This window comes from Drosophila sechellia, chromosome 3L, assembly GCF_004382195.2.
Source record: "Drosophila sechellia strain sech25 chromosome 3L, ASM438219v1, whole genome shotgun sequence".
Taxonomy (NCBI): Eukaryota; Metazoa; Arthropoda; class Insecta; order Diptera; family Drosophilidae; genus Drosophila; species Drosophila sechellia.
The window spans coordinates 8,321,542-8,346,217 of NC_045951.1; the positions used below are offsets into that span (position 1 = coordinate 8,321,542).

General features: G+C 44.8%; 8 protein-coding genes across 11 annotated transcripts; 5 read left to right on the plus strand and 3 right to left on the minus strand.

Annotated features, from left to right (window-relative positions):
• Window positions 1–5: 5 nt before the first annotated feature.
• Window positions 6–2,977, plus strand: LOC6604886 (pseudouridylate synthase 7 homolog). The gene is made up of 5 exons (XM_002029695.2): window positions 6–190; window positions 251–438; window positions 499–870; window positions 935–1,037; window positions 1,101–2,977. Exons 1-5 carry the CDS (start codon window positions 72–74, stop codon window positions 2,518–2,520), a joined length of 2,202 nt encoding a protein of 733 aa, XP_002029731.1. The 5' UTR covers window positions 6–71; the 3' UTR covers window positions 2,521–2,977.
• LOC6604888 lies at window positions 2,943–8,597 on the plus strand. The gene is made up of 7 exons (XM_032717446.1): window positions 2,943–3,029; window positions 5,040–5,134; window positions 5,255–6,318; window positions 6,377–6,930; window positions 7,042–7,100; window positions 7,169–7,270; window positions 7,325–8,597. Exons 2-7 carry the CDS (start codon window positions 5,058–5,060, stop codon window positions 7,509–7,511), a joined length of 2,043 nt encoding a protein of 680 aa, XP_032573337.1. The 5' UTR covers window positions 2,943–3,029; window positions 5,040–5,057; the 3' UTR covers window positions 7,512–8,597.
• Window positions 3,896–4,877, minus strand: LOC6604887. Its single transcript, XM_002029696.2, has 2 exons — window positions 4,661–4,877; window positions 3,896–4,602 (listed from the first exon to the last, which is right to left on the minus strand). Exons 1-2 carry the CDS (start codon window positions 4,806–4,808, stop codon window positions 4,151–4,153), a joined length of 600 nt encoding a protein of 199 aa, XP_002029732.1. The 5' UTR covers window positions 4,809–4,877; the 3' UTR covers window positions 3,896–4,150.
• A 112-nt stretch (window positions 8,598–8,709) lies between the features above and the next one.
• Window positions 8,710–10,094, plus strand: LOC6604889 (pyrimidodiazepine synthase). The gene is made up of 2 exons (XM_002029698.2): window positions 8,710–8,815; window positions 9,336–10,094. The coding sequence occupies exons 1-2, from the start codon at window positions 8,788–8,790 to the stop codon at window positions 10,031–10,033; spliced, it is 726 nt and encodes a 241-aa protein (XP_002029734.1). The 5' UTR covers window positions 8,710–8,787; the 3' UTR covers window positions 10,034–10,094.
• An 81-nt stretch (window positions 10,095–10,175) lies between these two features.
• Window positions 10,176–11,296, plus strand: LOC6604890 (pyrimidodiazepine synthase). Its single transcript, XM_032717447.1, has 3 exons — window positions 10,176–10,406; window positions 10,463–11,031; window positions 11,089–11,296. The coding sequence occupies exons 1-3, from the start codon at window positions 10,379–10,381 to the stop codon at window positions 11,221–11,223; spliced, it is 732 nt and encodes a 243-aa protein (XP_032573338.1). The 5' UTR covers window positions 10,176–10,378; the 3' UTR covers window positions 11,224–11,296.
• On the minus strand, window positions 11,217–13,298 carry LOC6604891 (pyrimidodiazepine synthase). 2 transcript variants are annotated; one of them, XM_002029700.2, is made up of 3 exons: window positions 13,186–13,298; window positions 11,523–12,109; window positions 11,217–11,462 (listed from the first exon to the last, which is right to left on the minus strand). In XM_002029700.2, the coding sequence occupies exons 1-3, from the start codon at window positions 13,214–13,216 to the stop codon at window positions 11,325–11,327; spliced, it is 756 nt and encodes a 251-aa protein (XP_002029736.2). In that variant the 5' UTR covers window positions 13,217–13,298; the 3' UTR covers window positions 11,217–11,324. The 2 variants fall into 2 exon arrangements, with proteins under 2 accessions (XP_002029736.2, XP_002029737.1); XM_002029701.2 differs by lacking the exons at window positions 11,217–11,462; window positions 11,523–12,109 and adding an exon at window positions 12,191–13,006 and having other exon boundaries at window positions 13,186–13,296.
• Window positions 13,299–13,540: 242 nt separating this feature from the next.
• On the minus strand, window positions 13,541–14,679 carry LOC6604893 (pyrimidodiazepine synthase). Its single transcript, XM_002029702.2, has 4 exons — window positions 14,571–14,679; window positions 13,930–14,513; window positions 13,751–13,872; window positions 13,541–13,695 (listed from the first exon to the last, which is right to left on the minus strand). Exons 1-4 carry the CDS (start codon window positions 14,596–14,598, stop codon window positions 13,665–13,667), a joined length of 765 nt encoding a protein of 254 aa, XP_002029738.1. The 5' UTR covers window positions 14,599–14,679; the 3' UTR covers window positions 13,541–13,664.
• Window positions 14,680–15,132: 453 nt separating this feature from the next.
• LOC6604894 (zinc transporter foi) lies at window positions 15,133–24,036 on the plus strand. 3 transcript variants are annotated; one of them, XM_002029703.2, is made up of 6 exons: window positions 15,133–15,581; window positions 20,298–20,887; window positions 20,954–21,302; window positions 21,370–21,539; window positions 21,602–22,606; window positions 22,673–24,036. In XM_002029703.2, exons 2-6 carry the CDS (start codon window positions 20,459–20,461, stop codon window positions 22,835–22,837), a joined length of 2,118 nt encoding a protein of 705 aa, XP_002029739.1. In that variant the 5' UTR covers window positions 15,133–15,581; window positions 20,298–20,458; the 3' UTR covers window positions 22,838–24,036. The 3 variants fall into 3 exon arrangements, with proteins under 3 accessions (XP_002029739.1, XP_032573699.1, XP_032573698.1); XM_032717808.1 differs by lacking the exon at window positions 15,133–15,581 and adding an exon at window positions 18,502–18,574; XM_032717807.1 differs by lacking the exon at window positions 15,133–15,581 and adding an exon at window positions 19,492–19,590.
• The last annotated feature ends 640 nt before the right edge of the window (window positions 24,037–24,676 follow it).

Here is a 24,676-nt window from a genome sequence, read left to right on the forward strand (position 1 = left end):
GCACATCATATGTTCTGCAAAACGTGGATTTCATTTGCCGACAAATTTTCAAACGTGCATTTTGAATCAAGATGGGCAAGGATCGGGGCAGAGGACGCAGGAATCACCATTCCGGACCATACAACAAGAGCAACTGGCGTGGCCAGAAGAAGGATCGCCCCCAAAACAATGGTGGCGGTCAGCGCAACAGGTACAAATGAAATCCCATAAATAATATCGTTGTTAACCGGCGTTTTTCGTTGGACAAAAGTGCTCCACAACAGAAATCCACGCTACTGGAGACCCAAGTGGGCATTACGGAGTTCACTAACCCGGAGGCCCCTGGCTTCACGGGAATACTTAAGTCTCGCTTCTCTGATTTTCACGTGAACGAGATTGATAGCAATGGAAAAGTTCTGGAGCTGAACGATCTCAGTGTGCCTAAAGTGGCTATTGTGGGTCTGTATTCGCCAATTATCCTGCATACTTAAAATGCTCATGTATCTAATACTATAACAGCTGTGACCGAAAACGAACTGGACAACTGGCGGAAAGAACTGGAGGCAGTAATCGGCCCGGAAGTTTGGCAGGATATAGCCAATCTTGCTAAGGCCAAAAACGATCCCGCGATCGAACAAAAGCTGGAGATTGATGTGACTACCCTGGACAAGGAGCAGCGAACACAAGTCCACCAGATGATAAAGCAGCTTTACAAGGGCAAGCTACTGTCCACCACCATTGGGCAGCAGCAGGCTAAGCCGAAGGTCCGGGAGGAGGCATCTTTGGAAAATAAGGATGCGGCTGAAGGTGAAACCTCAACCCAGGAAGACTCACAGGTGCCGGCAGAGGAGAAGAAGACTATAAAAGTATTTAAACCAAAGCAAGGACGCGGTTAGTAGAAATGATTACCCAGGGAGTTCCTTTTTATCGAATTCCTTTGTATCGAATTCCATAGGTGACAAACGCTGGAGCTTTCCGGCGGATTACGTGACCTTCCTGGTGCACAAAACCAATTTGGTTACCAGCGATGTAGCCTCTACTTTAGCAGCACGACTGAAGTAAGTTTGATCTAATTTTAAATGCAGTACATTTAATACTAACAAAGCATTATTTTTCGACAGCTTGCGACCATCGCAGGTGAACTACAGCGGCATCAAGGACAAGCGGGCCAAGACCACACAGAAGTTCTCCGTCAAGCGTCGTACACCAGAGAGCATTTTGGTTGCAGCTCGCTCCCAACGGAATGTTAATATCGGCAACTTTGGATTCGAATCCAATACACTGAAGCTGGGCGACTTGCAGGGCAATCGTTTTCGTATTGCCTTGCGACACATTGCCAAGAAGAAGCGAGAAGAAATCGAGCAGGCACTGCAATCATTGAAGGGACGCGGCTTCATCAACTACTATGGCTTGCAGCGGTTCGGCAACAGCGCCAGTGTGCCCACCTATGAGGTGGGAGTTGCTCTGCTCAAGAACGATTACAAACTGGCCTGCGAACTGATCCTAAAACCCCGGGACTCGGATGTGGAGTTTTTGCGTCCCATACGCGAGGAGTGGTGGAAAAATCGAGACTCCGCGGCGGCAGCTGCACAGATCTACGGCGAAAAGTTCATCGAAAAGAAGCTGCTGGACGGCTTGGCCAGATTTGGTGAATCAGATTACTCATCAGCTCTGCGGCAGATACCACGCAACATGCTCATGCTATATCCACATGCTTACCAAAGCCTGATCTTCAACAGGATAGCGTCTAGAAGGATTAAGGAGTTCGGCTTGAAATTGATACCCGGTGATTTGGTTTATGTGGAGCAGGAACAGCCGGAAGCCGTGGAAGAGCAGGCACAGCAGTGTGAGGCCTTGGAAGAACATAAAGAAGAAGAGCCTAACGATGAACCTCTAGAAGTCGCCGAAGGGGATGAAGCCATCGAAGAGGAGTCGGTTTTCAAGAGAAAGGTTCGCCCGCTCACAGCAGAAGACATCGCTAGCGGCAAGTACAAACTCTCCGATGTGGTCCTTCCCCTGCCTGGACACGACATCACCTATCCGAGCAACGAATGCGGTGCATGGTACGAGGAAATGCTCGCCGAAGTGGGTCTCTCCTCGGATCAACTGAAGCACAAGGAGAAGACATACGCATTGGCTGGCGCCTATCGCAAGATGATCATATCGTCCAGTGATCTCAAGTGGAGCTTTAGAATGTACAATTCGCCGGAGGATACACTTATCGCCTCCGACTGGGAGCTATTGAAGAACATTCCGGTTGCACCAGAACCAGCTGAAGCTGAGGCCAATTACATGGCACTCCTGCTGGAGTTCTCGCTGCCCACGGCTGCCTATGCCACCATGTTTTTGCGGGAACTCCTAAAGCAGGACACATCGTCAGCGTCGCAAACGCAGTTGGAGAAGCAGGCAATGGCTAAGGAGGACAATGAAAAGAAGGCGGTATCCCAGGAGGAACAAATGGAGGTGGTAAAGGAGGCGGCCGACGAGGAAGGGCAGGAAACTGAGCAGGCGGAAACTCAGGGGGCCGAGGAGGCGGTGTAGGCCAAGTGAGATACCAAAAATCAATATGCTCGGGAAATCAATTTTACGCGCGCTTCGTATTCAACTTCGAACCAACCACAACAATAACAATGCGCACGTGAGGACGAGGGCTGCTCTCGTAGCTCGCACCCCGTCAATCTCAATCGCTCTCTCTCTCTCTCCTGGGAGAGTCCTTTTGGTCCTGTTTCTTGGACTGCGATTTCATTCGTTCGGTGGCCACCAACGCGAAAGCTCAAGCGACGCGCTGCGCAGTTTCCCCAGCTCAAAAGTCCAAGTCGCACGGTTTTACCCAGCGTTCTCAATGAAGAGCAATAACAAATTATTAATTGACAACAAATAACGAATGAGCGCGGTCCCCCAAAAATCCACGGACTCCATCCAGTTCATCCAGTGACTTAAAGAGATTTAAAACCAAATAAAAATCCTAGTGGCGAGACAAGGTGAATTTCCAGTTAAATGTAGCATTTAAACGTTTTGGGCGCGTACTTTGAAAATCCATTTATTAAGGCGTAAGTATACATTAGAGTCTACAAATTGTTTATAACTTTTACGACAACACTGAACTAAACAATCACAGAACTGTACAATATTTGATTTTGGCTCTGGCAGCTTATTGATTTTTGTTGTGTGCTTGTGCTGGAAATCAATCGATAATACGGTGTTAATACCAAGAGCTGAGTCCGGGGATTGGGAATGGGAATGGGCGCCAGTGGGTAGGTGGCTGGCCGTAGGAGAAGTTAGTTCATATAGTGGCTTAGTGCGTCGGAGGGTTCAGCATGTACGTGGGGAGTACGGGAGGACTCAGTCGGTTCGAGGTGGTAGTGGTAGTGTGGCATCAGTCGTTAAGGGTGCACGACGCTCCTCGCTCGTTATGTTTTTGTTTCGGCACACCGCGCCCCCTGCGGCAGTCGTCAAATTAATAAACTAAATGCTTGTTTTGGCGTCGTCGTCGCCCTGTCCCCGTGCTGGTGGCCTTCCCCCGATCCGATCCAGACATGGATATTGGACATGTTATTGCTTGCGCGCGCACTCTTTGACTCTTTGACCAGTTCCCAGCAGCAGCTGCGTCATAGTAGGAGTTTTTTGGCGTGGCTCAATTCGATTTTCCCTCGCCTGCTCCACCTACTCCCCGCCCGCCTGTCCAAAGTTGGCTCGGGCCACACAGATAGCTTCCCACTGCATTACTATACTATCCCCCGAGTCTCTGGGTCTATAAATGACCTCTGGCGACAATTGATGCGGAGACGATGCTTTGTTTGGGTGGTTTACCAGTTGTTTTGAATCTTAAATTGATAATCTAAAGCCTCAATTAAAAACATTTCTTTAGTTGAAAACTTAATATGTTCCCATATCTTCAAATGCAATAATTAGTTTCTATAGTAGAATAATTGATTAGATGCAATTATTATTTTTAGACCATGCGTCAATTATAAGATTAGTTAAATTAATGAATTAAAAATATTTTTTAGTAAAGCATACATTTGAAAAAGAAGTTATTTAGCATACGCTTAAGATAATTGTCCAGAGATATAAACTATAACAAAAATGACTTAATATTAAACAATTTTTTGATCAGTGACTTATCATCATGGCAATCTTCCTCTATAACTACATCATCTTGGCAATCTTCCTAAATAACTATATCATCGATTTGCTCGTCGTTGAGGGCGCGCAGATTGCATTTGCATAGGTAGGCCAGGATGCGTTTCTCCGCCTTAATTCGGTTCGCTTCGCCCAGTCCTTCGAGCAGAGCTTCTATCCTCTTTTTTGCTTGGACGGAAGCCACTGTCGTTGCCTGGGCAGGATTTGTGGGTGTTGGTGGTGCAGCTCCCGCCACAGCCAGCTGCTCATCCATGGCCTCCTGGAGCGGATCCTCTTCGTCGTTGACCTCTTCGCTGGATTTCAGTGTGCTCCTACTCAGGTCACCCGAATTTCGGTGATTAATCGGATAGTGGTGAAGGTGCAGGAATTTCAAATGCGGCAGAAGACTCCAATCGGAGCCAGTGCCTCCGGCTTTTTCTTTGGCCAGCTCCCGACTCTGTTTGGCCACCAGATGGTTCCAACGAGTGACACAGGCACTAGCTAAGTTAAAATATAATGAGGAATTAAGGGATATTTATACAATTTACCAGTTTCTTACCATCTGAATTTAATGAAGTGGCGATGCTGCTCCAGATTTCCGGATGGCGCTTCTTATGCGCTTCGTAGGGTGCGTTTCTAAGTTCGCGCTCATAAAGCTTGGGATTAGCCCTAACCAGCTCAATAAGTCGCGTGTCGAACTGCCACATTTTGTTATTTTCAAAATAAACACAAATTAAAATATGTAAACAAATGGAAGCTAGCAAATGAGTATGACCGTTGCTCTGTGTGAGAGATATACTGGCACAAGAGCTTGGTGGCTATACCCTCTATTCACCACACCTTGGGTGGTGTGGTGGGATCGGGGTATTCAAAATAAACACCCCACCGACTGACTGGCGGCATTTATTGATTTATTTATTGATTTTATCGTTGTACAGGAGCTGCCGGCCGCAGAGATGGCCGCCGAAAACTATCACCTCAAGTGGGACTCACACCTCACCTATCTGAACTCTTCCATAGCCACACTTTATAAGTAAGTACCACTGTACCATAGTTCGTGAATATTTGAAGTTATTGTTTTTTGTAATTCTGAGCTAGCTGCGTTTAAAGTAAAAAAACATTATCATCATATCATATCATATTTCTCCATTAGGAACGAAAAGTTCGCCGATGTGGTTCTGTACAGCTCCTACAACAGCAGCGGAATCCCCTCGGATATACCCACAGTGGGCATCTCGGCCCACAAGTTCATCCTGAGTGCTTCGTCCCAGTTCTTCGCCACCATGTTCGAAACGGCACCGATCACCAATCCCAATGGAGTGCTCTATGTGGTCCTGCCGCCCGAACTTAGCCATCGTGCCATCCAGATCCTGGTTCAGTACATGTACAGCGGCGAGGCCACCGTTTCCAACGACATACTCAACGAGGTCCTGCGCGGCGGTGAGATCCTCAAGATCCGTGGCCTGTGCCGCACCAGCTCTTCCAATGGCGGTGGCTCTGGCTCAGTGGTCACAACCACACACCATCCCCACTCACTGGCCGGGCACCTGCATCCGCGAGAGGCCAGCACCATGTACATGTCGAATGGCTCTCGAACCGCTTTGCCGCCTCCTCCGCCGCCGCCACAATCAACCATGTCGGCGCAACTTCAGGGAGATCTCTATTCCAGCAAGCCGGGTGTATCCACACGTTTCGCTTTGGATCACCACCACCTGTCGTCACATCACAGCCACCTGAATCACCATAATCCTCAGCAGCAGTTTCGTGGACTTGGTGCCTCCGTTATGCCCAAGGACTCGCCCGTGATCATTAAGTCACCCAAATTGGCCGCCCACACAGGACTACTAACCGTCGCGAGCAGCAGCAAGTTGGGCATTTCCGTCAACAAGGAGGTGGCCATCGATCCGGAGGATAAATGCTGTTTTGCGGCACCCGGTCAGTTGGAGTCGCAGTCTCACCCACCACCACCAACCTCCACAACGACAACAGTAGGAGGGGGAGGATCAGTTGGAGGTTCAGGTGCCCCGCCATCGCAGCCCATTTCCATTTGCACGGAGGTGGGCTGCAGCAGTTGTCCCCTGGCCGCCGGACCAGGTGCTGACCAAGCGGAGACCACGCTGCGGCGGACAGAGTACGAGGAGCAGGCACTCCGTGAGCGAAACGAGGTGGGCCTGGTCTTCGAGCGACGCCTGAGGAGGGAGAGCGCATGCGAAAGACGTGAGTAAGAATACTCAGCACGGCAGATGATGACTAATCCAATGTTTTATTCCCTCAGCTCGGGACTACTATGAAGCACCACACTTTGAGCACGTGGTGCCCTCCCGCCTGGCAGCCACGCCTCCGCCACCACCACAGCAGGCACCACCATCACATCCGCCGAACCTTCGACATCCGCACAACTTCCTCACCATCAAACAGGAGCCGACCGACTGGAGCAACAACCCACCAAACGCCTCCAGTGCGTCGAACAACAACAATCTGGAGGAGTTGCCATTGGCTTCGCCCAAGCAGCCACTCGACTTCAAGATGTCCGCCGTGAAGCTGGAGGTGAATAGGAATCGCGGAACACCCTCCGAGGAGAGCGAGGAGCACACGCTGCGCGACTATAACAACTTCAAGCAGCTGCTGGTCTGCGAGATCTGTCAGAAGTCCTTCGAGGACACCAAGATGCTGGTACGTCACCTGGGCACACATGCCGGCGATCCCACGGGCGGCACAGAGAGGAACCTCCTGCCATCCAGTGCCAGCGGGAGCACCTCATCCTCCTCCAGCAATCTCGCCCTGCGATCTGTTAAGACCTATGTGCCAAAGAAACGACGCCGCGTTTCGGTGAGTACTTGGACATCAACTCGTCCATTCAATGAATAAATCTGAAGTACTGAATCAATACCTATCAAAACCTATTGGTATTAAGACCAGATTATATATTTTGTTTTTCAGCAACAGGAGAACAATATGGATCACGATCACGTAACTCTGCTCTGCGATTTGTGTTCCACGTAAGTGTTTGGAGTTACAAATCCATCATAGAAACAAAATGTATAAGAACTTCCTTTCCCATGTGCAGATCCTTCGATACGCCGGCGGAGTGGGTGCGCCACATGAACAGCCAGCACACGGAGGTCGAGTTGGCCATGTTCAACAGCAAGAAGGATGGCGAGCAGAAGGGGTGTGTGTCCTAAGGGCCAGCAAAAGCACACTGATGAACTCTGTTCACTTGCAGCCAGCAGCCACCGCCGCCGCCGGCGACCAGCAGCTCTTCCACAGTGTCCAACAGCCAAATGCAGCCAAAGTATCCCAGCTCCACCGCCACCAGATCGACGCACTCCCTCATGCTGCACAAGATGAGCAACAGCGATGCAGTGGCCACAACCACATCTCCTGGAGCATCCACCTCACCAAATGGCTAAGGCCAGCCATAGGTATCAACTTCAGAGCACCATTGGACCAGTGGCGAATGAAGCTGAAGGATTCGAAACCGGATGCCCATGGATAAATTTGAAAGCAGCCATAAAACTTTTCTTTTTCTAAAATCTCAAGTCGTTCCAATAATCAAAAGCGAGATGGATGTTTATATGCAACAGCAAGAACCGTGATCAAAATGCAACCAGTTTGCATATTTTATAGAGCAACAAACAAAATACAAATTGCAAACAAAAAAAAAATTAACGAAAATTATAAACGAAACTTAGAATGGGAATCGTCAGGCAACGATGCAAAACAAGACAAAGCAAGAAATTGAGAAACGAAAGCAAAGCAACATTTAACTCCAGTGTGTAGAATTTTTTTAAGTGTACGTATTTACTTAGTTTTAGCTACTTATCCCATGTAATTACTGTAACAACAACGCGCAATTGATTCGGGAAAAAAAAAGATACAGTTTAATCATTAAATTTTAATGTTTTCCATTTGCGGACATTTTTAAAATGAATTAAAAACAAAAATTAATCATGCATCAAAAGAAATCCCATTTGTAGGACCAAAAGCAGCGAAAGGATCTTTTTACATTTTGATAAACAATTAAGTGTAGCAGCAAATGTAGTAATCATTGTTTATTACTTTCCGATTTTGTTTTTCGAATGCAATTACTGATAACAACTATTTATCGCGACTCAATGATGTCAGCAACTCTGTTGTATATGTACTAATACTTTTTTGTATTTTTTGTAAGGCATGAACGGAAATTTCGAGAACTTTTTTGTACATAGATTAAGTTTTATTTCGAAAGTCCGCCGATCGAAACTTTTTGCGAAAAGTTCATAAACTTAAAACTCTAAATGTACGTAGTAGTTCCGAGGTTCAATTAAAAAACAAATAAAAACTCCCCCCAAACCATGTAAAAACATAATATATCTATATATACAAGCAGGCGTGATTATTAACTAACTAAGTAGATGTACTATGTATAAAGCGGAGGAAATGATTGTCTCTTCCCACAAAACAAATCGCAAATGTAGCAAAACGTTTTAAATCGAAATAAACGTCTGCGATGAGAATTCGTTTTTAAAAGCGATATCAAGAGCCGATAAAACTAAGAGTCACGTCGCAAAAAGCTCGATTATTATTTGCGGTAAAAAAAACAAACTTTATATAGACAGAGCGCCGTCGAAGAGAAAACTCAGTTCGCAATTCACCGTCGACATTTCAACAGTTAAGCGAATTTGTTCAGTTCTGCAATTAACCAAAATGAGTGCTGGTAAACATTTGGCCAAAGGTAAGAGAAAACCAAAACCAGTTGTCGCCGCCGCCAAGAGAAACGCCCATGTCATTCGACATAATATATAAAATATTATAAAACAAGTTCTCCAACATTCAGCCTAATGATCGAATAACGATTTTTATATTTCGTAATGTTACACAAAATTATTGGCATGAATTATTGGGATTTTTTGCCAAAAGAGTTAGAAAGGTATATTATTTTAAACTTCATCACGATTTTATATTTAGTTAATAATTTTATTTGTAAAATTTACTTACATTTTGAGCTGTAGCTTTCACTCTGATATCAAATGAACCATAATATTTTCACTTTGAAAGATAACGTAGCCCTATCAACATTAACTTTAGTGCAATGACTTGCTAAACAAATAAAAATACAGGTGCGGATTTAAGGGCTCCACAAGTGACTCATGAAGTTATTGATTTATTTGTATAACCCACCGTGAAGCATTATAAAAATAACTAAATATAATTAAGTTTAAATATAACAGAAAGTAAATAAATTCCATCTTTAGGTTCCCCCAAGCCTGTCCTCCCTGACGATGGAGTCCTCCGCCTGTACTCCATGAGGTTCTGCCCCTACGCTCACCGAGCCCATCTCGTCCTGAACGCCAAGAATGTGCCCCATCACAGCGTCTACATCAATCTCACCGAGAAACCAGAGTGGCTGGTGGAAGTGAGTCCGTTGCTTAAGGTGCCTGCCCTGCAGCTGGTGGCGGAGAAGGGTGAGCCCTCGCTCATCGAGTCGCTGATTATTGCCGAGTATCTGGACGACAAGTACCCGGAGAATCCGCTGCTGCCCAAGGACCCATTAGGGCGGGCCCAGGACAAGATCCTGCTGGAGCGCTTCAGCGGCATCACCAGTGCCTTCATGAAGATCCTCTTGCAGGGCACCGGGCTGGATGATTTCTGGACGGCACTTGAAATCTTTGAGGAGGAGTTGACCAAGCGGGGCACCCCATACTTTGGCGGCAACAAGCCCGGCTTCGTGGACTACATGATCTGGCCCTGGTTCGAACGCCTCTCTGTAATCGAGTTGAAGTTGCAGAAGGAGTACAACTTCAACGAGAGTCGCTTCCCCAAGATCAGCAAGTGGATTCCCCTCCTGAAGGCGGACTCGGTGGTGCAGTCCTTCTATGTCACTCCCGAGCAGCACAACGAGTTCTGGCGCACCCGCGCGACCGGCAAGGCAAACTACGATCTGCTGGCTTAGATCAGTACTGAAAATGAAACTATAACAAGGAGATTTCATAATAAACATAAAAACTAAAATATTTTATTTGGCAAAGCAATTGATAACGGCTTGGAAGGCAAGAATTCCGTTCAAGAATCACAGAACGGGGTGCGAAGAACTCAGTTCTTATATTTAGAATCAGTGTGCAGGTTCCAAGGGGTCTTCACTGTATCCACATGGGTTGGTATGTGTGTCAGCCGCAAGCCACCAAGTTCAGCCGCGTAAGCGAAGCCACCCGGCGAAGGGCAGTGAGCCGCACTTTATAAATCACTCGCATGGCAATGGCTATCACCACTTGCATCTCTGGACCCGAGCACGCACATCATGAGTAACGGCAGGCATTTGGCTAAAGGTGGGTAGATCCAGGAAACCAGGATAATCATTATTATTAATAAATGCGCCCGCTAGGCTCACCCATGCCGGATGTTCCCGAGGATGGTATCCTTCGCCTGTACTCGATGCGCTTCTGCCCATTTGCCCAACGGGTGCATCTGGTCCTGGACGCCAAGCAGATCCCGTATCACAGCATCTACATTAATCTCACAGACAAGCCGGAGTGGCTGCTGGACAAGAATCCACAGGGCAAGGTGCCGGCTCTAGAAATCGTGCGAGAACCTGGACCACCTGTGCTCACAGAGTCGCTACTGATTTGCGAATATCTGGACGAGCAGTATCCACTGCGACCACTCTATCCACGTGATCCGCTGAAGAAAGTGCAGGATAAGCTACTAATCGAGCGATTTGGAGCGGTGCTAGGTGCCTTTTTCAAGGCATCCGATGGCGGTGATCTGGATCCCTTCTGGAGCGGCCTGGACGTCTACGAAAGGGAGCTGGCTCGCCGTGGTACGGAATTCTTTGGTGGCGAGCAGACGGGCATTCTGGACTACATGATTTGGCCCTGGTGTGAGCGCCTCGAGCTCCTTAAGTTGCAGCGTGGAGAGGATTATAACTACGATGAGAGCCGCTTCCCCCAGCTGGTGAGCACGTCCGTGTATTCCAGGAGTGATGAAGTACATTAGTATACCATTTTTCAGACCCTTTGGCTGGAACGCATGAAACGGGATCCGGCTGTGATGGCCTTTTACATGGAGGCCGAGGTTCAGGCGGAGTTTCTGCGCACACGGAGCCTGGGTCGAGCCAACTACAATCTGCTGGTCAAGGATGCCTGATGCACTTGGTTTATTTGAATTGTTCGCATGGAATGAATAAAACATAAATGCAGTCCATAACTGGTTCCAAAGATTTGATCTTGGCTAAACCAGTTGTCGTTCTATGGTGTGCCCTTGAAGGCAAGGTCGTACTGGGGATTTCCAAGGGTCTTCGATTTCTGGAACTCGGCATGCAGCTGGACATCCAAAGCTGTCTTCTGCACAACCTCATCCTGGGTCATCAAATCGCGCCACTTAAGCTGTAATAGAACGATTTTGGATGAGATACATGAATCTTGCGTTGTCCTACTTAAACATACCAGCTTTTCAAATCGTTTTGCATCCAGCTCATACTTTTGCTCCGTATTGATTTTCATGCTGGGAAAACGTTCGAACCAAGGCCAAATCATGTAGTCCACGATTCCAATGTGCTGGCCCGTAAAGTAGGGGGTTCCTCTTTTGCCCAACTCCACTTCAAAAACATCCAAGGCATTCTCGAAGTTCTGTATGGCATCTTTCGGAGCGTTGGGATTACAAGTCAGCACAGGATAAATTGCACTGACCACTGGAGCAAAACGTTCGATTAGAATCTTGTCCAGCGCCTTCTGAAGCGGATCAGTGGGAAAGAGTCGTGTCTGGGGGTATTGCTGGTCCAAGTACTCTGCTATGATGAGCGACTCCACGAGGGTCGGTTGATCTTTCACCCCAGTAAGCTGCAGGGCGGGCACTTTGCCCAGGGGACTGAAATCCTTGTACCATTCTGGCTTCTCAATCAAATCGACGTAGATCTTATGATGTTCAATCTGTTTGGCGGTCAGCATGAGCCGAACTCGGTGGCTGAAGGGGCAGAATGCCATGGAAAAGAAACGAGGAACTCCATCTTCAGGCAGCTCGGGCTTGGTGGAACCTGTAAGATCAATGTAAACTCGATTAATTGACAGGAATAAAAACATTGACCCAAATCCCAGTTGAAGAGGCAGAAATAACATTTGATGTTCTACTTTATGGGTTTAATATTTTCTTAATAGGTTTCACAATTTTAGTTTAAGTATGTTGCATCCTGTCATCCATGAATGTATCCTTTACAAGGGCTGGAAGGCGACATCGTAGTCGGGTTTGTTCTCATGGCGGGTCTTCATGAACTTGGCATGAATTCGGGCATCCAAGGCGGTGGCCTTGACAGCCTCATCCTGGGCCACCAGATCCCTCCACTTCAACAGATTCTGATAGCGCGTCTTGTCCAGCTCGTAGGGTTCATCCAGAGTGTACTTGAGGGCCGGGAATCGCTCGAACCAGGGCCAAATCATGTAGTCCGCAATGCCGATTTTGTTGCCTCCAAAGTATGGAGTTCCCCGCTTGGTGATCTCCTGCTCAAAGACATCCAGAGCGGTCTCAAAGTTCTTGATGGCATCAGCGGGTGGATTCTTGGTGAAGAGCACGGGGTAAATGGCGCTGACAGCGGGCGACAGGCGTTCGATGAGGATCCTGTCTAGCGCCTTTTGCAATGGATCCTTGGGGAATAGGGAGCCCTCGCCCGGATACTGTTCATCCAAGTACTCGGCAATGACCAGGGACTCCACCAAAGCCGGTTGTCCAGGCAGATGTGGCAACTGGATAGCCGGCACCTTGCCCAATGGACTGTAGTCGATGTACCACTCTGGTTTCTCGCTAAGATCGATGTAAACCGTGTGATGTGGAATCTTTTTGGCGGCCAAAACCAAACCGGCACGCTGCGAGTACGGGCAGAATCTCATCGAGTAGTAACGCAGGACTCCATCCTCGGGAATCTCCGGTTTGGGCGAACCTGTTGAAGGGTGATTTGTGACGTCAGCGGAAAGTTTTCCATTATGCTTGGGCTAAAATTAAATCTCTATCTCTGCGTAATTTACGCCTCTCGAAGTGGGGTCTAGATAAAACTATGAAATCAATTGCAAACTTTTGCAGTGTCACTATCCCGATGACCTTGAAGTGCCCCCCACTCACCTCTCTTGAAGTGCTTTTGCGGCAGGGCCATTTTGTTAACAATTTTAAGATAATTCCCAAGACGTGAAATGTTGGTGGCAAAGTAGTTCCGATCGACTGACAACAAATAGAGGGATTCCGCTACCTTATATAGTGGTCGCAGTCGCCGGACGAGTTATTTTATCGAATATATTTCGATTGTCGAGCGGGTGAATTTAAAATTCGAAAGCTCACATTAAAAAAAATGTTTGACCACATATTAAAGACTATAAACTACTATTTAATTCTTAGATAGGTATTTTCATATCCATTTATCATGGATACCTTCAATAACCTAATTCTAAAAAAAGTTCTTATAATCCGTATAAACAATACCTATTTTAAAAGTGAAAATGCAAAGATTTATTTTTCAATCACAATAATGCTGCCGTAGTATGTACATGTGTTATTCTAAATGCAAAAGGTACAATGCTGAAGTACAAACGCCATCATACCGTAGACTACCCCAATTTGACACGTTTGGCCTCATTGCTAAAAACGAGAAATGGATCCGTCACATATTATATGTATAATCTTTAAATCTTACTATAGCATATTATAATCGGCCTGGCCCGATCGCCGAGAGTTGATGTATTTGGCATGGGTCTCTCCATCCAGATAGAAACACTTCACAGCACGATCCTGGATCATCAAGTCGCGCCACTTAATCTGCAAGAGAATAATCTTGGTAATTTAAGACATAATTAGAAAGCCAGTAAAACCCACCAAAGTGGGAAAACGTTTCGGACTCAATTCGAATTTTTGTTCAAAAGTGTATTTCAGAGAGTCAAAGCGCTCGCACCAGGGCCACATCATGTAGTCAAGCATGCCTGGGCTGTCGCCACCAAAGAATTTGGTACCACGTCGCTTCAGTTCCTCTTCGTAAACGACCAATCCGGCATAGTGATCGGTGTCAACCAACTGCTCGGGATTGTCGTGCTGCACCAGGTGGTAGAAAGCATTGATAAACTGTCCGAAACGTTCGATTAAAATCTTCTCCTGAGCCTTCTTAAGCAGATCCTTGGGATACAATGGCACCTCCGGATATTTTTCGTCCAGGTAGTCACAAATAATGAGCGACTCGATCAGCACAGGATTTCCCGGTTCGTTGACCAGCTCCAGTGCCGGCACCTTTGTGGAGCTGCTCACCAGGGAGAACCACTCGGGTTTGTCGCGAAGATTGATGTAGATAGCGTGGTAGGTAATCTTTTTGGCATCCAGGACCAGGTGCACACGGTGTGCATAGGGGCAAAAGCGCATCGAATACAGCTTTAAGATCCCATCATCCGGAAAAATGGGCTTTGCCGAACCTGCAATATATATGCGCTTTTTAAATGTGGATTTGGGACTTAGTAACTCAAGCTAACCAGTAGTTAAGTGCTGAGTATTGCTCATATTGGCAATTAAATTCTTTTTGGACAGAAACACAACCTGTTTTGCGCGTTATGACAATTTTCGATATTTGACAGTAAAAGTTAAGGTGGCTCGATAACGTATTGACTTTTTATAGGAATGATGTATTTTTAATCACTTATTATTAAAGCTTTGGTAAAGGTGAAAATTAAATAATTTATCTTAAATAATTAATCTTGAATATAAATTTCTTAAAGCTGTAATTTTTTAAAATTTAATTAAAGTTATCGAAGTTGTATGCTTTTAGCAGCATCTAATATATTGGACTTTAATTTAAATTAAAAACAAAAATGCGAGAACACTACGACTTAATTTGGTATAATATGGTAATAGATTCATGATACTTCTAAATCGATTATAAACTATTGCCTTACTGATGCAAATTTAATTTAAGATCAATATATATTTATCATTTTTAATACATGCTGCAAGAGATTACATTGATTGCATCGATGTATAGCTTTGATAGCAACGGAACCGATACCTATCGCCGATGATTCGGTGTTTTTCAACATCCCTACAGCCTATCGATAATTGTTATAACCAAATTGTTTTAATTGCGGATTTCTTGTGTTTGGCGGTGTCAGCGAAAGAGAGATGGCTGCTGCGGCATATGTTTAGCGTTTCCGGAAAATGTTTACAGTTAGCCCACCCTTGCATAACTGAGCCCGCGTTGGTGTTGGTGGCCGCATCCCGTATTCCGTATCCCGTGCAAATCTCGCCGCTCCATGCGGATTCGCTTCGATTCGATTTCCCGTGCCAAACCGAGATTATTACAACGGAATTGACACTCGGCGTAATCTCAACGGCCTCTTTCATTCACGCCCACCGCATCGGCAAAATATATAGCTCCCAGAATCGTCCAGCATTATCTTCGATCCCGCAATAACTCTAGTTGGAATTGTGTGAGTGTGTGTTACAGTGTTTCAGTGTGCGATGTGCTAAACAGTCCGGCAAATTTACGGGTGAGTTAGTAGTGGGCTTGCATTAATTACCCGCCTTTTATTAATCTTGGCATACGTTCATTCAGCATGGAAAGTGCATGCGACGCGCCCCTATTCCACCTCCCACCGCCCACAATCCACCCACCACCACCAACTAGTATTTATTTATAGCGGGAAATTTCCATGTGCGTGCGATTTTGACACCCGCTCACTTACATGCATATGGATTTGTTATACACACACACATAAACAGATGCACACGTAACTACACTGATATTCAGCACGTTTTTATGCTATTTTCGATCGAAATACTTATAAGTCATCCGTGTGTTCTATACATAATTCAGCGCAATTCCGACTACCATTTCCATTAGCGCTATCTTCAGAGCCTAATTACGCAAAATCAGTGGAATTAGTAGCAAACGGGCCAGAATGCTTATCACTCACTGGCGGGGCTAGATAAGATTTCAAGGGGGATGACAACGTGGATGAGGTCTTCACTTCGCGTATGCTTTATCTCTAGCATTCCCTCTATTTAAATCAATATACTGATCCAAACGATCATAGTATCTAGAATTGAAGGCTGAGTTATACTAGGTGAATACACTATTTCAATTCGGGTGTACAACGTTTACAGATTACATTTTGCGTAAATAAATACTTTTCTTATAAACTCTTATCAGCTACATAGACCGTCATTTCATTTTATATTATATGCGTAACACCCTTTGGAAGCCGTCACTGCTATCGCCACTGACCCATATATCAACATGTGCTCCTTTCGCACTTTTGGCTGCCTTCCACATAGTTGTGCTGCTTTTGTTTTTTTTAGAAGTGTAGGCGGTGCATGAATCATAGATAGTAATGCCGGTGGTGGACAAAGGGAAGCATCCTTATCGGGCGCGAACTTTTCCATTTCTCCGCCCAACGCCCGCCGCCAATCAATTATTCATGAGCCAGCGTAATTTGCTAAAACTGATATGTATTTGCAAATAAAAAAAAAACAATATCAACTATGAATGCCTTGCAACCAGGCGCCAATAACTGAGGCAGCCAACCATTAAAGCAACCAACAACTCAATACGGAAAACAAACAATTCTCGGCGACCCACGATCATTTCGATGCCCCCAGATGAATTATTTATCGCATATGGCCAGCCCTTCAACATCAGTTATGTGTCACTTGGTGGTCGTACTAGCTGAATACTAAACCGGCCACTCAGCCAGCGTACATAGTATGTAATTCAGCAGACGGCGAGCATGGCAAGGTCAGAGCCTCGTTCCGTACGGATTTGATCCAATCGGATTGGATCCGTAGCTGTCCATTCGGATTCCGAGACCGAGTCCGAATCTGAATCCGACGTGATTGACCTCATCCAGAACTTCAGTTCCATGTGGCCATCACATGACGCGAGGTTTTTCATATCTTCCTAAACACACATGCTGAAATTTCACATCAAGCTTTGGCTTATGAAAAGGTAGAAACCAAAGGAAAAAAAAAACTAAAAAGATAATGCCCGAATTTGTGTGTGTGTGTGTTTGGATTCTTGGGTACACATTTTCGCAGGTTATTTCGCTGAAGTTTCAGGTATGAATTTCGTGTTTGTGTTACGGCTAAGATAAAAGATAAATTGCTCAGCAGGTAGAGAGACGATCTGGAGATGTAGTTGCACGGTGGAAATTTCAGGCTAAACAAACTGTAGATTGTGCACAGCACTTGGTAATAAATCGTGTGAGGAGTACTACGAGTACGTTCATAGATTTAATTTCGCAGTTTGAAGTTGTTACATGTATAAAACGAGATATTATGCAGTGTCAGGGGCCTAAAAACGTGGAGATACTATGTACTTATGTACATATCATGTGAAATTTATTTTAATCTGGTGACGCATCAATGTACTTTGAGCGATCGCGTGTTCAACTTTGGGCTTTTTGTGCAGATGTCATGCGAAATTTGATTGTGCGATTGAAGCATAAAAAGTGGAATGGGTTCCAGGAATTATGAGTTTATGAAATGGAGATTGCATGTGAAATTTCATTAAGTTTGACTCATCGAAAAGGTACCAGAACGCTTTGGAATTTCACAATTTGCGAAATGAGACCCACCCTTCTTCTGAAATTTCAGCATGGAGATCTTTTGCGATGCCAAGCGAATTTATGTGGCGGTTCGGTTCTATGTATATGAAATTCATTTATGCTGGCTCAGCTACATAAGCATTCCGCATCTGAAAGGGTTACTCTGCGGAAATTTAAGCCGTCTGGGACAGCACGATTCGTTGGAGATATCATGCGAAATTCAGGCAGCAGCGAGTTCAGTGACTTGCCGACTATACAATTACCACGAGAATTCGGAAAAAACCAGACGCGTACGATTTGCGATATGGAGATGTTATGCGAACTAAAGTTGATTCCGCAAATCGAATCGTACGTTTTTGGTACAGTTGCCGCTTGATATGTACGATTCTTAACTGAGATTTGAAACAATAAAATTAAAGCAATTTTATCTAAAGTTTATTTATGTATTTAAAGTTCTTGGAAAAAAAGTGAGTAAATTGCTGATTACATTTTTTTTTTTTAAATTCTCAGATTGGAATGGCAAAATAATTAAATTATTGAAGGCTGGCCAAAAAATTAATTCTTTTTTTTTAATTTATTGGTTTGAATGGGAAAATAGTTCGAACCGCATTAAAATTAAGATGGAATCATTGAGTTCTGATTTTCGTTCTCGTCGACATTGGACATGGTACAGAATCAGCCACGCCCCGCCAAGTTAGCACGCCTTCGCTGTGGGTATGCTTTAATGTGGTCCCCAGTCATCACATCGATATACACAAATATACATATATACATACGTACACACTCACTCAATTAGCCAGCAATGAAACTGGCTTATAAATCGAACCGCAAGCGACGCGCGCCGCTCAGTTGCAAAGCGTTTGCAAAGCTCACTGGTGGTGAGGATCGCAGATCGGTTTGGTTTAGTGTTTCTTTCCCTCAAATCTTCTTTCTGCGCGGTACGAAAACCATTCAAGATATTTTAAAAATATTTCAATAAACATATGAGCCGTGTGGTGTGGAAGAAAGTGAAATGAATTGATGGCACCGAATAAAAAAGCTCTATAGCATTGACGCCGTCATAAAAATGAGATCGTTAAACATTTTCTCGCAGTGATTCCATTCAAATCACGCGAACAGAATTTAAATGAGGCTTGATTTAAAAAAAACGAAATTAAAAATAACACAGCACTAAATACAAACGAAACAGTCGGTCAATGGCGGCAGCACTTGACCAATTGACTGAGTTGGCTGGATTGATTGGGAATATTGCCGATGAATTGTGTCTGATCTAATTTGGGGAATTTGTATGCAAATCGGAGCTTCGTTGATTGATTTTTATTGCCCTGAAATTAAGTTTTTCGCAAATTTCCTTTGCCAGTTTGGCAGTTAATTTCCTCAACAAGTGCCAGAGCTTCAGCTGCAGCAGCAGCCTCAACCTTTAACACTTAACCCCTTGTCAAGGCGACGTGTGTCCTTGTCAATGCCGCGGGTGCCCGCCCACTTCCTGTGACCTTGACGCCACCATAACTTAATGCAACAATAATGGCGCTTCAATTATTACCTATAGTGGTTTTGGCTTTCGCTTTTATTAAGTCGATAACCAGCGAGCCACCCAATCCACCCACGTGTATCTGTATCTGTATCTGTGCCTGTGTCGTAAATTTTCGCCAAAGTTTTATCAATAAATTGGATTTCAATGCACAGGACCATTGAACTAACTGCCATTAATGCGCAATTGCAAAATTGTCCGAGTCCCAACAAGTTGTTGTTGCAATCCCACTACAATAACAAACTAATTTTCGGTTAGTTAGACGGAGGAAGGGGGGAGGGGGTTAGGAAAAATTCCAGTACCGCCTGGCGAATTTCCTTTTAGCCGCGTGCCACTCGCATTTGGCTCATCGAAGAAGCCGCATGGCATCCAACAATTTGGCTCCCGACTATGAGCTGGAAACTAGTTGGCCGATTAGCCGCAGTTAGTAAATATCAATGTGCTATCGTTATGTAACTTCTCAGCTAATTTTCGTGCAGTTTAGTGTCGAAAATCTAAACAAAAGTAGCGCTATGGAATCGAACATTTTGATTCTGGCATTGAAAAGTCCATTGAAGAAGCCAGTGAAATATGAGATTGTGATTTGAAAAGCAAATGCTCTGATAAGAAGTAGGAATGTTAACGCAATGTGCATTAAATGGGGTTTCAAAGTGTTAAAATTCTGAAGACTTCGAAATGAATTCTATTAGGTGTGAAAATACATTAGACAATTTGGTTTTTGAACGTTTCGATACTAAAAAAAATTAATATACTGCGCTTTCAGATGGAAAATTCATATCTAATTAAAGTGATCTATTACCGAAAGAACGAATGCAGCGAAAGCGCCCATTTATGGCGATCTTGAAGCACCTAAAACCAGTTGTTTGTTGTCCCATATTTGGAGGTGTCGATCCACCAACGAACGATCTTGAACTTCCGCTTTGGTCCGCTGGCTATTTTGGTTATGCAATGGGCAAATGGCCTTTGTAAATCGGTTCTGGCTTATTCAGTGTGGGATGGTAATAAGGGGCTGACAGTGGAGCGGCAACCCATAAATGATTCTTAATCAAATAGAATTTTGTGTGTTGGCTTGATGTACTTGTTTTCGTTTTTTTCGCTAATCTCTTGCTGACATTCCCATTCAATTCCAGATCGAACGAAATAAGCGAGTGAATTGACGACTGACTGATCTCGGCGGATATATTATGATTGTAGCCAACCGTGCTGGGCAGTAAACTGAAACGAGAGTCCGAGTGAGTAGCATTAGTCCTAGGAGTGGAAAAGAGGAAGGAGAGCAAGTCGGGCCAGAAAAATGGCGCGTCACATAATGGCCGTTTGCGTGGTGTGCCTACTCTGTGCACACCGCCTGCACTGTCAGGATCACATCGAGAGTCTGCTGGGCCCGGCGCTGGTCACGACCCACAACAGCCAGGAGCAGCTGAATGCCCGCGTCTACACGAACCTGAGTCCCTCCAGTGAAACCACCGAACGGCGACAGCAGCGATCCGCTTCTGGCGACGACGACACCTTCAACTACAGCATCAGCCCGCCATCGAGAAGAGAAAAGCGCCATGCTGGCCATGAGCATGGCTCCACATCCGAATCCCGCGTCCCGCAGATCACCCAGTACTATCTTGAGAAGCTAATGGCCCAGGATGAGCTGATGAACAGCAGCGGATTCGATGGCCTACTCCAGCAGCTCAGCCTCCACTCGTTGACCAGTGGGGCAAGTGAGGGAACTGTAAGTATAGTGCTGACTATTGCATAATTATTGCTGATTAACTCCGATTTCTTATTTACTTCAAAGTGCGTTCCTGCTAGTCGCCTTGTGCATCATGTCCAGCCCCACGATCATCACCATGCTCATCATCACGAAGATGAAGGTCACAGTCTGCAGCTGAAAAACTGCACGCTTATCCAGAATGGCACCACCTCCAACGTCATATGCCCATCCCTGCCCAACGACAACACACATCAACTCGGCAAAGAGGCCAAGAACTTTACGCTGAGCGATAAGGACTTGCTACATCTGTGTCCGATTCTCCTATATGAGCTGAAAAACCAGAGCGGCGGCTGCATAGAACCTGCTGTCTTGTCGGACATTGATACCACTGAAGAGCTGCTGGAAGCAGAGAAGGACAAGGATATATTCTATGGTGCGTTTTCAGACACAGTTTTGAGGGCCATTCGTTGTTCCTAACTAATGTTTCTCATTTTTTGCAGTATGGATCTATGCTTTTATTTCTGTGTTTGCCTGCGGCATCCTCGGCTTGGTAGGCGTGGCCATCATACCGTTTATGGGTTCCAGGTATTACAAGTACATCATTCAATATCTGGTAGCGCTGGCCGTGGGTACGATGACCGGCGATGCCCTGCTGCACTTGCTGCCTCATGTGAGTAAAGCTGATAATTCTGATGGGTTCGTCCGAAGCCATGACTAACGTTAAACTTATAGTCTCTTGCAGGCCAGGATGAGCGGGGGATGATCATGAAAGGACTGGGGTGCCTGGGTGGCATAATCTTCTTTTACGTGATGGAGCATGCGCTGACCATGATCTCCGAGTGGCGCAAGAGCGTGGAGAAGGAGACAAAGAAACCATCGCGGGCAAAGGTGATGCGGGATCCCGACTCGTCGGTAAACAATTCCGTGGCCGGCGACAAGATCTGCAAGCAAAAGTATAGCTCCTATCCATATTGCTACGACGAGATCACGATGAACAACAAGCAGAGCGAGTGGATGCACTTGCCAGGCGATGCAGCGGCGGGCGCTGGCGGAGATGCTCCTTCAGTAGCGGAGCTACGTAACGGTGTGGGCGATCATGATGGATCCAATGACATGGCCGCCGCTGCCGAATCCCTATTATCAACGCTGCACACGAACTGCGTGGAAATGAATCACCATAATCACAACCACAAGCACAATAGCCACCAGCAGAATCATGAGGTCCATGATAGCAACACAATTGTCACTGATCTGGACGGAAACGCCGTGTACGCAGCAAACAATGCAAAGGATAAGGACGGCCGGAACGATCATGTAACTGTGATCCTGCGGGAGCACGAATCCTCGCATCACGGTCACAGTCATCGCCATGGACACGTCCATTCGCCACCGGAAACGCTGAGCGCCGTGGCCTGGATGATTATCATGGGTGACGGCCTGCACAATTTTACGGATGGCATGGCCATTGGTGCAGCCTTTGCGGAAAACATTGCCGGCGGCTTCTCCACATCGCTGGCTGTCTTCTGCCACGAGTTGCCACACGAGCTGGGTGACTTTGCCATCCTAATAAAAGCAGGCATGTCGGTGAAGTCGGCCGTCTACTACAACCTGTTGACGGGTGTCCTGAGTTTCATCGGCATGATCTTTGGCATTGCCTTTGGTCAATCGCAGGATGTGGCCCAGTGGATGTTTGCCGTGGCTGCGGGTCTGTTCATCTACATTGCCCTAGTCGATATGGTGAGTGGTCAACACAAGGTGTACCTCAATAAAATTATTTATGCATGATTTTCTTCTATTTGCCAGATGCCAGAGATCTCGGCCTCGCACAAATCACTGGACCAGTTCCTGTTGCAGATTCTCGGCATGCTCAGCGGAGTAGGGATAATGCTATTGATTGCCCTTTATGAGGGCGATCTGATGAGCGCGTTCGGCACAACGGGAGCCGCATCACACCAGCACGCGCACTAATAACATAAGTGAAATTGTAACCAACCGCAGCGAATCTTGTAGCGTATTATGTGAATTGCAGCGAATCTTCTGTATTAACTTTCCGCCAAGCCTATAGGACCTCTTGAATTATTATTTTTTGTGTAATTTCATTACATTGTTGTTTATATTATTAGTCCACAAAGTTAGACAAAACAGAACCACAGACACAGCCGGTTGGCGCTTATCAAACGCATTTGTTATCCAGTTTATGAAACACACAACCTCACACAAGCGACGCGATTCAGCAAACTCGTTTTATTTTCGTTCCTAATTTTGCTATTGAACTTCGTTCGAATCCATTTCACACCCAATTTAATGTAAGATGTCTTGAAATTGGCTAGGTTATAAAGTTATCTTGAATTTAGATGATACCATTTGAAGAGCATGCCGAGAAAGATGCTGTCGAATGATAAAGGAAGTAACAGAAAATGGATTGGATCTGGATCCCACAATCCTCTAATTACTGATCTTATACACGAAGAAAGAACCTAATAATTATGATACATAATATATATATATATATATATATATATATTGTAGGATATGTACACGTACATATACTTTTTGTATTTTGTAGTCTAGAGTGCGCACGTTTACTTTACGCGAGTTTAACATTCTAAATCCAAAATCTAGGGATGTCCACCGCTGTTATGATTTCTACAGTACTTAACGACTTGAACGCATATAATTTCCACTTTCGGGAAATGTACACAAAACCCATTTAAGCTTAATTTATAAAATAAATTGAAAAGATTATTATATTGCACCATCATGCATAATTTAGGTTTTCGCTACCCTGTAGCGTCTTCGTTTAATTATGATTTTGTAATAAACCAAGCTAGAACAAAGACTTTGATTTTGTTTTTATGGATTTGAGTTGTTTTTCTTTTGATTGCGCACACAACTAACACGAAAGTGATTGTGATTCAAAATGAGTAACTAACATTTGTAAAATGGCGCAACTTGCGGCACGATCGCCCCTAATGACTATCCCCCACACACCGATCTGCACACAAAGCTATCACTTGTGTAAACTGAGCAACTAACAATATTTTATGAAGCCCACACTATGTGCTACCGAGGCATTAAAACCTATATTAATTCTAGCTGTAAGCTCTACGAAAACTACAAACGGTAGGAAACCAGAGACAAAGAATAAAGATGTAAACATATATACACACACTGTGCTAACTGTGCTAAAGGAATTTCGGAGAAAGGATGTAATACTACTTTGGTGATATCACGCTAAAGGCAATTGAAACAATTAACGAAATAATTTTACAATAACGTATTGATAAACATGTATGTATGTAAGTGTGCACCAGCACATGCGAATGGCGCGTATTTTGCTATATTTATGTTTATTTTATAACGGGACGTAAACACTTTAAATTTTCAAAATAAATGTTTTTCCACCTCAACATCATAAAGTGATAACAAGATCTCTTGAATTTGGCGGGTATTTGCGATATCGATACAAAATCTACCAACATCGATAGCGATTGTATTGTCGCTACTTAAATATTTTTTAGATCACTTGGTACTTGCTTCTAAAAATGTATGCAAAAACTTTGATCTTATAGAATTTTAAATTTTGATCTAAGCTGAAGTTAATTTCTATAGGATGGCTGGTTTTGTAGATGATTTAATTGGTTTTTACATATTTTAGTTCAATTTTAGTTTATATAAGCAGTATGGGTGATGTACAGAAATCTTTTAATTTACCCTAATTGTTAACTAAATGTTAGATAAAAAATTTAATTTTAAATTATAAAATTCTTTTAGTACATCCAGTGCGATACCACCGCTTATCGATGC

Bases quoted from the DNA above. Each gene is read 5' to 3' on its own strand.
- LOC6604893 (XM_002029702.2), bottom strand. From the start codon at position 14,598: ATGAGCAATACTCAGCACTTAACTACTG. The intron at 13,873-13,929 runs GTGGGTTTTACT...ATTCTCTTGCAG, and splicing joins CGAAACGTTTTCCCACTTTG to ATTAAGTGGCGCGACTTGAT. The intron at 13,696-13,750 runs GTAAGATTTAAA...TCTCGTTTTTAG, and splicing joins GCCGATTATAATATGCTATA to CAATGAGGCCAAACGTGTCA.
- LOC6604891 (XM_002029700.2), bottom strand. From the start codon at position 13,216: ATGGCCCTGCCGCAAAAGCACTTCAAGAGAG. The intron at 12,110-13,185 runs GTGAGTGGGGGG...TTGATCTTACAG, and splicing joins GCAAAAGCACTTCAAGAGAG to GTTCCACCAAGCCCGAGCTG. The intron at 11,463-11,522 runs GTATGTTTAAGT...GTTCTATTACAG, and splicing joins CAAAACGATTTGAAAAGCTG to CTTAAGTGGCGCGATTTGAT.
- LOC6604894 (XM_002029703.2), top strand. From the start codon at position 20,459: ATGGCGCGTCACATAATGGCCGTTTGCGTGGTGTGCCTACTCTGTGCA. The intron at 20,888-20,953 runs GTAAGTATAGTG...TTTACTTCAAAG, and splicing joins GTGGGGCAAGTGAGGGAACT to TGCGTTCCTGCTAGTCGCCT. The intron at 21,303-21,369 runs GTGCGTTTTCAG...CATTTTTTGCAG, and splicing joins GGACAAGGATATATTCTATG to TATGGATCTATGCTTTTATT.
- LOC6604888 (XM_032717446.1), top strand. From the start codon at position 5,058: ATGGCCGCCGAAAACTATCACCTCAAGTGGGACTCACACCTCACCTAT. The intron at 5,135-5,254 runs GTAAGTACCACT...TTTCTCCATTAG, and splicing joins TCCATAGCCACACTTTATAA to GAACGAAAAGTTCGCCGATG. The intron at 6,931-7,041 runs GTGAGTACTTGG...TTTGTTTTTCAG, and splicing joins AGAAACGACGCCGCGTTTCG to CAACAGGAGAACAATATGGA.
- LOC6604887 (XM_002029696.2), bottom strand. From the start codon at position 4,808: ATGTGGCAGTTCGACACGCGACTTATTGAGCTGGTTAGGGCTAATCCC. The intron at 4,603-4,660 runs GTAAGAAACTGG...ATTTTAACTTAG, and splicing joins CACTTCATTAAATTCAGATG to CTAGTGCCTGTGTCACTCGT.
- LOC6604889 (XM_002029698.2), top strand. From the start codon at position 8,788: ATGAGTGCTGGTAAACATTTGGCCAAAG. The intron at 8,816-9,335 runs GTAAGAGAAAAC...TTCCATCTTTAG, and splicing joins TGGTAAACATTTGGCCAAAG to GTTCCCCCAAGCCTGTCCTC.
- LOC6604890 (XM_032717447.1), top strand. From the start codon at position 10,379: ATGAGTAACGGCAGGCATTTGGCTAAAG. The intron at 10,407-10,462 runs GTGGGTAGATCC...TGCGCCCGCTAG, and splicing joins CGGCAGGCATTTGGCTAAAG to GCTCACCCATGCCGGATGTT. The intron at 11,032-11,088 runs GTGAGCACGTCC...ACCATTTTTCAG, and splicing joins AGAGCCGCTTCCCCCAGCTG to ACCCTTTGGCTGGAACGCAT.
- LOC6604886 (XM_002029695.2), top strand. From the start codon at position 72: ATGGGCAAGGATCGGGGCAGAGGACGCAGGAATCACCATTCCGGACCA. The intron at 191-250 runs GTACAAATGAAA...GTTGGACAAAAG, and splicing joins GGTGGCGGTCAGCGCAACAG to TGCTCCACAACAGAAATCCA. The intron at 439-498 runs GTCTGTATTCGC...ATACTATAACAG, and splicing joins GCCTAAAGTGGCTATTGTGG to CTGTGACCGAAAACGAACTG.